Source organism: Peromyscus leucopus, chromosome 5, assembly GCF_004664715.2.
Source record: "Peromyscus leucopus breed LL Stock chromosome 5, UCI_PerLeu_2.1, whole genome shotgun sequence".
Taxonomy (NCBI): Eukaryota; Metazoa; Chordata; class Mammalia; order Rodentia; family Cricetidae; genus Peromyscus; species Peromyscus leucopus.
This window is the reverse complement of record NC_051067.1, coordinates 119,744,222-119,756,017: the sequence shown is the minus strand read 5'-3', so window position 1 is coordinate 119,756,017 and position 11,796 is coordinate 119,744,222. Positions and strand designations below refer to the sequence as shown.

The following is an 11,796-nucleotide window of genomic DNA, read 5'->3' as shown; positions in this document are numbered from 1 at the left end:
GAGCTGGAGTTACAGGTAGCTGTGAGCCCCCATGTGAGTGCTGGCGGATTCAGGTCCACTGAAGAGCAGCAAGCACTCTTAACTGCTGAGCCATCTCTCCAGCCCTACACTGTTCATTATTGTCTTTATAAAGCCTAACAGTCAAGTTCAGTGGGTTATTCTAGGTTACAATTCATGATCATCATAATCTTCATCACCCTGGTCATCAACATCACTCACATATTTTCTTGAGTTTCTTTTGAAGCAAAAACCCTTGTGATGAAAATATGAAAACGTGGTCCCTTTCTCATTGCAGACAAGCTATTCCCATTTCTGATTACTCTCAGTTTGGTACACTTAAGTCAGAGCTAAACAAGGCGGGAGGAGATGGAAGCCTGGCCTGCTCTTGGGAGCATGCCAGGGGATGCAGGAAGGATCCCACAGTGGTTTTCGGGCCAAGCTCAGAGGGAGGGGTCGGACAGCCTCTGTGAGGCGACCCCGGCTCTGAGTACATCTTGATGGACAATCTGGGACCACACAATGCTGTGACAGAGGCTAGATGCTGAGGTAGTATGTGTGGCCCGGTGCTGGCCCGACTCAGAGAGAGCTCTTGGTGGCCTCAGGGCAGGTGTGGAGGCTCCTATTGTCTCCAGTTGCTTGAGGCTGGAGATGGGTTGGGGCTATGCTGGGTGCTGACCCAGGAAGCTGCTGGGGCTGGCTGGCAGGCGGAAAGAGCCAGCACAAAGGCATGGTCAGGGGCTGAGAAGGCACGCCTTCTGGATAGGCAGCGGATCCCATGCTCCCTGGTCCAGGGAGCAGCCAGAGTTACAGCTCTCTCCTTCCTTTTCCTAATTTTCTTTTTACATTTACTTATTAATATGTGTGTGTGAGTGTGTATGGAGGCCAGAGGACAACTTGTGGGAGTCTGTTTTCTCTCTCTACCACCTGGGTCCTGGGAATTAAACTCGGGTCGTCAGGCGTTACCTGTAGCCCCCCTTACTGGCCTTCTTTTCCTTTCTTATTCATGACACAACAATTCAAGCGACCAGAAAACCAGGCGGGGACAAGTGTGGGAGGTGTGAAAACGGCAGGAGAGTGTGCACGACAGTGCCTCCTTCTGGACAGAAGGCCTCAGACGGCTGAAGGGAACTGTACAGGCTGCGGGAAGGACCGACCCTGTCTTCAGACTCCTTCCGGCAGCATCTAGCTGGCCTCCGGGGGCCATGAAGACAGCCCAGCACACTGAGGATGGGGAGGGGAGCTGGGGGCTGCTCTCACCCACTGAGGCTGCCCTCTTGTGACCACAGTGTTCCCATTTCTAGGTAGGGTTGGAGTGAATGGCCGAGGGTCTCTATAGCAGGCTTTCACCAGAGGGGAGACAAAATAGGAACCTAAGAATGGGGTCCCTAGAAATGTTTCACAAGAGGCAACCAAGAACCAGGCCGGCTCCTAGGGAATGTTGGCTGCGCTCATCAAGCACCTCCCGGGCAGCCAGCCCAACTTGGGAGGCACGGCTGTCATTTCCCAGCTTAAGGCAGAGTAGGCAGCAAAGAGTTCAAAACAAAAATGTGTGTCAACCAAAAATCAGGGTTCTGGCGGAGATTATGGCTTAAGGAAATCTCTGGAAACAAGACTTTTCTGGAAAGGTGGACCATGAGCACCCTGGTGAAGGAACTGCCATGATGGCTGGTGGCCAGTGGTCACAGTCAAGGGACCAAAGGGATGACAAGCGGGGCAGAGGGGCAGGGCGTAGGGCAAAGCACAGGAGGGACACAGGGCTACTTCCCAAACCCTCGGAACGACAACCCCCTTCACTCAATACACAGTCCCAGAGCCTCTGGCTGGCGAGAGCCCTGGATGCCAGGGCAGAGCACCACACCGACTGTCCTGTCTGCAGAAGGGCCCCTGGCGGTGCTCACAGAAGCAACCCCTCGGTCCTGCAGAAGGGCCCCCGGTACCCCAAGGCTGTTCTAGCTGATGGGTCTAAAGATGACAGAAGAGCAATCCCAGCATTTGGGAGGAAGAGGCAGGAGGCTTAAGACCTTGACTCACAAAATTCAAGAAAAGAAAAGAAACTAAATTAAATAAGAAAGCAAGACGATGAAATTCTGTAATTCTGCCTAGTGGCCTGAAATGTTCTGGAGTGTACACACCTTTATATGCTGATCACCAGGCCAGAACCTAAAGGCCTTTGTAGGGCCTGGTCACTTGCTAAGTGGCCAGACGGTCCCAGGCTGCTCAGGCCTCACGCCGCACGCTTGCCTAGACCCTCTGGGCACCCACAGATCCACAGACACAGAGGGAGCAGTTTCCACATTAACATCCAAGTTAAAGAAGCAGAGGCTTGGGTTTGTCACCTCAACCGGAGACGTAGAAAATACCCAGTTTATTTGGTCACTCTAGATGACAAATTTGATATTCTGGTGAAAAAGAAAAGTTCCACCTTGGTAAAGGATTTTAAGGAAATTTAGAGGACTCTATTAGGCAAGCTCTCAACAGAGGGTGACTGACCACTTGTTTTTGTTTTTATTTTTTGAGACAGGGTTTTTCTATGGCTGTAGTTCTAGTTGTCCTGGCGCTGGCTATGTAGACCAGGCTGGCCTTGAACTTACGGAGATCTGCCTGCCTCTGCCTCCCAAGTACTGGGATTAAAGGCTTAGGGCACCACACTTGCATGAGGTTTTAAAATGTACCAGGATTCAGTTACTCTAAGCAGGCGGGGCTCTGAAGGGAGCGCAGGCTCTGAGGGGAGGGCTGGGACCCAGGGAGAGAGAGAGCTCTGAGGGGAGGGCTGGGACCCAGGGAGAGAGAGAGCTCTGAGGGGAGGGCTGGGACCCAGGGAGAGAGAGAGCTCTGAGGGGAGGGCTGGGACCCAGGGAGAGAGAGAGCTCTGAGGGGAGGGCTGGGACCCAGGGAGAGAGAGAGCTCTGAGGGGAGGGCTGGGACCCAGGGAGAGAGAGAGCTCTGAGGGGAGGGCTGGGACCCAGAGAGAGAGCTCTGAGGGGAGGGCTGGGACCCAGGGAGAGAGCTCTGAGGGGAGGGCTGGGACCCAGGGAGAGAGAGAGCTCTGAGGGGAGGGCTGGGACCCAGGGAGAGAGCTCTGAGGGGAGGGCTGGGACCCAGGGAGAGAGCTCTGAGGGGAGCACTCAGAAGAGTGCAGTACTCAGCATAGGGCTGAGGAGAGGGAGGGTTGGGCTCTGAGAGCATCATAGCATTGTTTTGGCCTCTACTGACTACCCAAGTCTTCCATTTAAGTAGACTAGGCCGACCGTGACCTGAGAAATGGCCATTCCTATGAGAACTAACTCCTGAAAGAGTGTCTCTAATTGTGGAGCTCCCTTAGCAACTCCATTCTGACTTGGGGACCAGGAGAAACCAGAGGCTGGGGCATTGAGAGTCTGTTACTGGTGGTGTAGAGAAGGTATGAGCAGGAGAGTCCCCTGTGACAAATCAGACAAGTCATGATTTAAAAACAAAACAAAACGTGATTCCAGGTAGCTGGGTCAACCTCTATCTTCAACCTGGAAAACATCTGTTTTGTTCTGACATCTGGTGCTACCAGAACTGAAGGAAGAAAAGAATGCAGTGAGGAGCCAGTAAAAGAAAAGATTCCCAGGAAACGACAGCACCTTGCAAGAAACAGCAGCCTCGAGCATCTACATTCCAAACACCATGTCAAATCACAGACACACGCTCTCTTCTCTGATCCTAACAAGGGCAGAAACTAAGCCCTCCACTTTACACAGCACTGCTGTGTGAATACACTACTTCTCCGCTACAAGAAAACATAGCCTTTTAAATGACTCTTTCAAGTTCAAGTTCAGTTTCAAGTAATCTCTTTGCAGTGGCCCCAGAAGAATTACCGCTCTTCCAGGTTTAAAGTGCCTATTTAGAAAAAGTAAGAAAATGGAAACTACGCCTTAGAGGACTGAACTTCGCAAGGCTGCTCACTGCTTGCTTCCAGGCGTTTGTTACAGGACAGAATGCTGAATTCTTTTCATCTGCCAGGGAACCAAATGCAATGCTACATCACGAGGTAGCTGACAGAAGACTTGCTTTTCCCCTATAAACGCCAAGAATGGGATGACTACAAGGAATTCCCATCCAATTCAACAGGAAATGCCATAAAGTCAGCATGGAGACTTCCCTGGTGCAGCCTGAAGAATTCAGCACCAGGGTCTAAGGTGTGCCTGGTGGTTCTCTGTACCTGGTACGAAGCAAGGCCCCTAAGTCTCCTGTCAGTGCTAAAATGCTCAAAAGAAGAAACAGAACTCACGAGGCGGGAGGCAGAGCCACTCCGAGTTACAAACCACAGAGGAGCCCGCAGTTCAACTCCCCCCAGACCCGGCAGCAAGAGTGGGACACCCACCTGAGCTCAGGCTCCTCTGCAGTCGGGCCATAGACCTGCTCTCATCCCTGCCCCAGAACGGTACGTGTACATCTAAATGAACCATCAGGAGCCTTTGGGGACAATTCAAAAGGCAGAAAGACCCCTCAGCACGCCAAAGCAGTTTCCTTCCCCACTGACTGCATGGGGGGCAAATTCAATGAAGTGTTAGCTTTAGTCTTTAGGAACAAACCCTGCCTTGCTTCCAGAAGACACCCAGTAAAGCCTGAGACTGTCAACAGCCAACAGGTGGGGAGAAGCAGAGGGTTTCCAGTTTCTTCAGCTAGAAAGGTTCAGTCTAGGAGCTGAAACCATATTACAAATGATGTACATCTTCGGACTAAAAAACACCTGCATGCCAAGAAAACCCAAGTTCTTGTTGGACTGGTGGGACTACCACCCTTAAGAGCCCAGAGACCTGGCTTCTGCTTTTGGCTGCTGCTCACACTCGAGTGTTCGTTGTAGGAAGAGGAGAGCACACTTATCCACCTCAGACATGGCAAAGCTTTTAAGCCCAAGCAAGATGCCGTAAATCAAGCTGACGGTGACAGGATGAACATGAGGAGGCACACTGGGCATGGGGCCTCAACTGTCCTACAGAAGCACATGGCATGTGCTAGGAGGCCACGAGGCACCTGGAATTCTTGATTCTGTTCTAGTTTCCTGCGCCACAGGAGGCCAGCCCACCTGTGTACAGAGCTCTTCACTTAAAGCTCAGCAGAATGGAGGTGAGCAGTCTCTGCCTAGGGAAAAAGCATCCCGTTGAAGGCTAGGGTGCTGTGACTCAATGCTTACTTGCAAACCCAGACCAACTCACTCTGACTTCACAAGGCAGGAGGGAGGCCTGTGTCCCGCCTGCCTCCAAGTGAGGTTCTCAGAAATGCAGGCACAATTCTTGGGAGCCCCCCCCCCCAGTATTTGCTGGGTGATCCAGGCAGGCACTGTCACGCCTCACCAATCACTGGCTTCCTTAGCGCTCTTTTGGCTAAGGGGAAGTCACTGTAAGAAACCAGCCTTGTTCCACCTTCCAGTGGGTAATTCTCCGGCGGTCCTGGTGCCCCTAAGTGCATACAGTGAAAGCCACCTCACTTCTTCCCAGAGCACCCAACGTCTGCATCTGACCGCAGGGGGACTGTGCATAAGATAGCACTGTGGTGTTTGTTGCCCTCTCCGGAGGACTTCTGGGACCCTGGCACAGTGCACTGGGCAGGAGGTACCAGGTGCAGCCCTCAAGGAGAGCTGTTTCCCTAGACAACTGAGTGGCATCCTGTGAAAACCCGAGGCACCGCAGCAAGGACAGCTCTACCTTCACCACCTCCACAAAGAGAATGTGTTTCGGAGACACCGCTGAGGGGTGGCCTCTCCCCACTTACACAGAATAAAATGACACTTTCAAGCCACCGGAGATGTAACAGAACACTTGCTCCAGCACAAAGAAGATTCAGACACAGCCCCACAGTCTTTTGGTTGCAGCATGGTGTGAATATCCAAGCAGAGCCATGACCCCTCAGAGCAATCCAACAGCAGCAAGCTCAACCCCTCAGACTAGCCCTTGCTAGAACCAACTGCTAGCTGGTAAATTAATACACTTTTTAATCCCGCTAAGGAAGAGAGATGCAAACCCAGTAAAAGTGACTACTGTCTACAGCAGTTCCACGTTTACACACAACACGTGTTTGACACAGCCCTGGAACTGAAGGTCGACAGACTCAAGGGTTTATCTGAAGCACCAGGAGACAGTAGTTTTATAGCTTGTGACTATGATTCAAAAGTAAACATATACAGACAGACTTATCAAGTCATGTGGCACAGCACGCACACACATTCGTTCAGCTAGCACACTTTTTCTTCTCACAGAACGTAAGCACTCTTGAGATTAAAAAAACAACACTTCATTTTAAATTGAGCACTTAAATCTTTGAAAAATCTATGTTCAGATATGTTAGAGAAACAAACAAAAACAAACATATGAACAAACAAACCCACTTTAGACTCTAGCCTAGGAGAGTACCTTGGTTCCACCACTGTAGCCTAAGACAATGACCTTCCAATGAAAAGAAATTGCACTTCCCAAGATGTTTGCGTTTCAGATGTTAAGATCTAGCCTCAGTTGCCAAATACAACATATACCCGGTCAAAGGGCCTTACCGAGAAGGGAAGGACCACTCACTCCGACTTTACCAAGACACCAGTGGAGTAGTAAAATACAAGCCTGCGCCACGGGAGCTACAAGCTACTTCTCCACACTAAGAGAGAGTAGGTACAGGAGGTATGGCTGACTTTGAAACGTCATAATAAAATTAAATACAGCCCTGCTTTTCAACAGGATGGTTTCTCCCCCCCCCCTCTCTCTCTCTCACACACACACACACACACACACACACACACACACACTCACTCACTCACCTAAAAATAATAGTTTGGCACTTAGCAGCTTTTGTTGTTATTGCATCCCATATTAAGTTGCAAATTTATTTTATAAAACATTAATTTCTGCAGCTACAGTGTCAATGAACTGAACAACCTGTTTGTTTTTGTTTGTTTGTTTGTTTTTAAGTGAACCGACCAAGTCAACAGTCACTAGTGACATCACCATTGGACCCATGACTCTAAACTCTCTCTCCTTGGAGAGACCTGAAGCAGACTGAGAAGAATTTTAAAACTCCAGGAGTTCAAACAAACAAACAAACAAACAAACAAACAAACATCAAAACCCAAAACCGAGCAGTTAGCCAGCTGTCCTGATATCGATTTCTCTCTGCTCTGCAGGCCATGGCTCTGTCCTATGCAGGTATTTCACCAAAGTCAACTTGTCCTTCTGGCAGTTTCTCTCCTCTGCAGCCACCACGGCAGCAACAGGAGAAAGGGCTTCCTCTGCTGTAGTTTCTCTGATGGAAAGCTCCCCAACGGGGAGACGGACCGACAACACGGCTTATATGAAACACAACCCAAGCCTGACTCTGACCGGATGGCATAAATGTGTGGCACGTCTGACCTGCAGCAAAGGATAAAAACTTAGACCTTCTCTTGCCAAGTTGCTTCTGGCCAAGGCAGAGTGAGGGCGCCACTCCCAGCCCTCTTTACATCTACCCTTTGGCTTCTTTTCCCCAACTTTTCATAGTGCCAATCACTCAAGACAGGTGTAGGAAAATCCCTGCAGAGAGGCCATGCCTTTTCAGGTCCACAGGTGGGAAAATAGGATTAATGCTTTATATGCACTTTAATTGTATATAAACATCTCACATAGGAAGTTTCTAGAAGAAATTTCTGTTCTCCAATTTATAACCAAAGGATGTACTTATACATTGAGCAGTCACTAAGATATAATGTTGCCTCTTCTAGCCATTCTCTAAAGAAACTTGTAGAAAACAATTAGAAATGAGGAACGCTATATCAAGTTGACAAGAAATTCGATATTGCATACAGCTCACACTATCAAGTAATGGAGTGCACTCAAGTCCCTGATTTCCCACCAAGGTGGCACAGACTGAATGAAAACAGACTATCTTACAAGATAAAGTCCATCATCTAGAGAATTTCTTTACTATGGGAATGGGAAGGAGAGAAAGAGTAGAGGACACTAATGGGAAGAGAATGAAATTAAGTTGAGGTAGTTTATTCTACCAGCCAAACATTACTGGGAGTGAAATTCATCTAAAACTCCTACCAGTGGGAGCAGCCTGTCACAAAGACAAGATTCTAAACACACCTGCATTCGAAGACAAGTCTGTAAGTTCTAAGCAGCAGTAAACAGGACTCAGTGTGCTTTCAGACAGAGTATATGAAGTTTTTGATCCCTATGTACATTATCTGGACAGCTTGTTTTTTTTTAAAGTGTTCCATTATTTTTAGTTGCAGCAGATTTCTATCATTTGCCCAACTCTACAATCTCCTCTGCGCTAACAGCCTGGAGTATAGAAAATGGTTTTGCTTTTCCAGGTGGAAAGGAAGAATGGTGCAAGCTCCCTCCCGAGCTGACAGTGCCCGCCTGGAACTCTCTCATGTCGCAGGGACTTTTACGGTCAGCATTCCTTTAAGCTCACATCAGGGCTGCAGACTTGAGCTCCTCGGGTGACTGAATCTTTACTAAGACAGACTGTGGCCAGAGAGGAGTTTTATCTCAGTTTCAGTTCATCAGAATATAGTTCTTCAAGAGTCTTTAGACAGCACTAGTAATGAATGGGAACTAACTGGCACGAGCCTCAGTTTACTGAGTGGGGACAGGCATTCTACCCCTCCACACAGTACAAGGACAACCTTGTCTGCTGGGTATACTGGTTTGCATATATGGATTCTGTTGTTTGTTTACCACAGCACACACACTAGGACACAGTTAGTAAGAGTTCCCTTCTGGGAAAATGCACCTTAGGGCTTTAACTTTGATATTTCCCATGACACCAACCCCCCACTCCCTCCTCTTGACACTCACTAGCCTCCACGGTTTACCAATGCATCAGGCTGGAGGAACTGTTCCTCCCGGGTAGTTTTTCAACAGTTACATGGTCTCCAGACAAGAGCAGAAGCCCAAGCTTCTAAGCATTAAAAAACCACCGAAGAGTAACCATACTGAAACCCAGCACACAGCAAGATGGAGCTGCTTCTCGGCACTTGCTGACGTCCAGCCATGTGATGCGCTTGGGGCAGGATCTCGCTTTTGGCTCCTCTTCCTCTTCAAGGGGAATGGACCCGGATGCGGAACAAGCCTTGCTGCAGCTGCAGGCGGAAGAGCTTGCAGTTGGCTATGCGCAGAGCCGCGCAGCCTGTGCGTCGGAGGTCGGATGGCAGGAGCGGCTTCGTGTGGTGCCAGGTACCCGTGCTTCTCTTAAACTCACGCACATAGTCATAGTTGGTACCTAAACCCAGAGAGGGAGCAGAGCTGAGCTGGTGCACCTGAGCCACAGGAAGCCGTTCCCAAGAAACCGCGGCAGCTTGCTCACCTGTGTCAAGGTCTCCGATAACATAAATACTGGCTCCTATGGGGACAGCTCCATAGACGAAGGATGAACTGGCAGGGATGCACAGGTTCTGATCGTTAAGATAGATCCACCTGAAAGCAAGGCCGACAGACACAACTCAGGGAACCAAAGGACAAATGGCGTGCTCAGGAAGACAAAGAGGTACAATGCAACTTGGCACTGCCACTCTTGACCCCCACTCCACCTGCAGGACCCTTGGCTGTGGTTACTGTCCAGACGGACAGCAAAGGCTCAGACGTCGTGACGCCCACAGAGTGGGACTGCCTCTGCTGAGCACCACAGCTCCTGGGACTCATTCATGTGTGGCTTACATCACACACATACTATTGCTCCCCCCAATTTAAAATTTTAATTATGTGTGTATGTCTGTGTGTCTGTGTGTAGGTATGTGCATATGAGTGCAGTGCCCACGGAGGTCAGAGGTCAAAGTCAAAACTCCTGGAACTCCCTGATGTGAGTGCTGGGAATTGAATCCCAGGCCTCTGCAAGAGCAGCCAACATTTTAACCCCTGAGTATCCATCTCTGCAGCCCAGGAGTGTGCTTAGTGCTCAAGTCCCATCACACTTGCTAGCGTTCACCTGGACGCCTTCTGGCTTGGGCTGCTGTAGCTACAATGGTCAGGGACGTTAGATGAGTCTTGTTTGGTTCTGGTTTTGGTGGACTTATAGAACTGCTGAATTCTGCAGAAAGGGCATGTGCCATGTAAGTGATGAGAAAATGTCCCTCTTACCCCAAATACAATGCTGCTCTGTTTTCTAGTTCGTGAGGCCTGGGAATCCCAGCTGCTCGTGCCCACTGGGTCTTGGTGCCCCCAGTCCTTTGAAGACTGTGCCACTGTGCCAGCGAGAATTTCCTTAAAGTCTAACTATGCTAGGTATTTTGGCATGAGTTTACTGGCTAATTCATGTACCTTCTTTTGCAAAAATGTCCATTCAAATAAAAATAAGATAAGCCCTTAAAAAAATCTAAAAAAAAAAAACACCAACAACCAAAAACCTGATTAACCTTCAAGTATCAAAGTCAGGAAAGACAGGGGCTATCACAGGCTAAGGGACAGCTCCTGTCAGCAACTAGAGCCCAGGCTGAACTGAGGCAAGGGACATGTTGGTGGAAAGCGGGTGACATTGAGCTGTCTGTAATTCAGCTAGTACTGCACAGCTTTGACATCTGTACTCTGGTCAAGGGGGGCACTGGCATTAGAAGTTACCTGAATGGCTTATGGGAATGCCTTGACTTCCTGAAACTTTTCTAGAAGTCTAAATTACTGCAGGGGCTCGAGAGATAGATGGCTCAGTGGTCTAGAGCACTTGTTGCTTTTGCAGAGGATCCAAGTTCAATTTCCATCACCCACACGGTGGCTCACAGGCATCTGAAACTCCATTTCTAGGGGATCTGATGCCCTCTACTGACCTCCACAGGCACACATGGTATACGGATTATACAGGCAAAGCACTCCTAAACATAAATAAATATACACAACGACTGCAAACAGATGTGGCTCAGCTGCTGAGGTGTTTGCTGCTCAGCCTGTTGCCTCAGTTTGATGCTTGGGAATCTACACTGTAGAATCAACTCCTGCAAAGGCTGTTCTCTGACATTCATGAGATAGATAAAATCCAGGCTTTGCCATGCAGTGATGTTCACTCAGGACACCGTGGCCCATTTCCCACTAATGGCTTACAGGCATGCCAAATCATAGCCCGTGCCTAAGCGGCCTTGAGGCCCCACTGTCCAGTTCGGTGGACACTTTGCCTATCCACTCTGTGCACAGCAGCTAAAGAGCCAGGGTAGCAGGTGAGTGAACTCTGATGTCAACCACCGACACAGAAACATCTCACATGGAGTATTACTCATTCCAACGAACGCTTCCCTGACTGTTACGAAACAGGTAGCTTCCTTATTTTGAATTCCAAGAAACAAGGAACCAAGGTAATTGTCCAAGATTATAAAACAAAGCTAAGCCATCACCTTATCTCCCTCCCCCTCCCCTTCTCTGTCTCACCTTCCCTCTTCCTTTCTCTTTCTGTGAGACGGGGCCTCGGCTGGTCTCCAATGTGCTAAGCTGCCAAGGACGATCTTAACTCCTGATCCGTCTACCTCAGGAGTGCTGGCCAACATCCCCAGTTTATACAGAGGACGGGCCTGAGGGCTCCATCATGCTCTCTTCTGAGCCACATCCCCAGCCTATGATCGGGTGGTTTGCTGGGGCTAGGAATATGGAATTTGGCCTCACACATTAAGTATGAATTCTCCCTACTTAGCCATATCCCAGCCCAATGTCCGCTGCCATCCCTTGCCAATGACTATATACATTATTGCATTTTCTCTGTTTAGATTGCTGGTGTGGTTTCTGCCTCCAGGCTAGACCGTGACTGAGAGCGGTGAGGTCAAGAGCAGGGTTCATGTCCCTACTCACCCCTTCCCAAGTCTTACTAAGGCAGATGAAGGACTCT

General features: G+C 49.3%; 1 protein-coding gene across 2 annotated transcripts in view; it reads right to left on the bottom strand.

Moving 5' to 3' along the window:
- Window positions 1–7,961: 7,961 nt before the first annotated feature.
- The window catches only part of Gan (gigaxonin), a 48,135-nt gene continuing 44,300 nt past the window's right edge, over window positions 7,962–11,796 (bottom strand). The window contains exons 10-11 of one of the 2 annotated variants that reach the window (XM_028875714.2): window positions 9,304–9,413; window positions 7,962–9,219 (exon numbers count right to left, since the gene is read on the bottom strand). In XM_028875714.2, the coding sequence (XP_028731547.1) occupies window positions 9,038–9,219; window positions 9,304–9,413 (292 nt within the window). In that variant the 3' untranslated portion in view covers window positions 7,962–9,037. The remainder of the gene's footprint in view (window positions 9,220–9,303; window positions 9,414–11,796) is intronic. The other variant, XM_037206293.1, reaches the window with a different exon arrangement.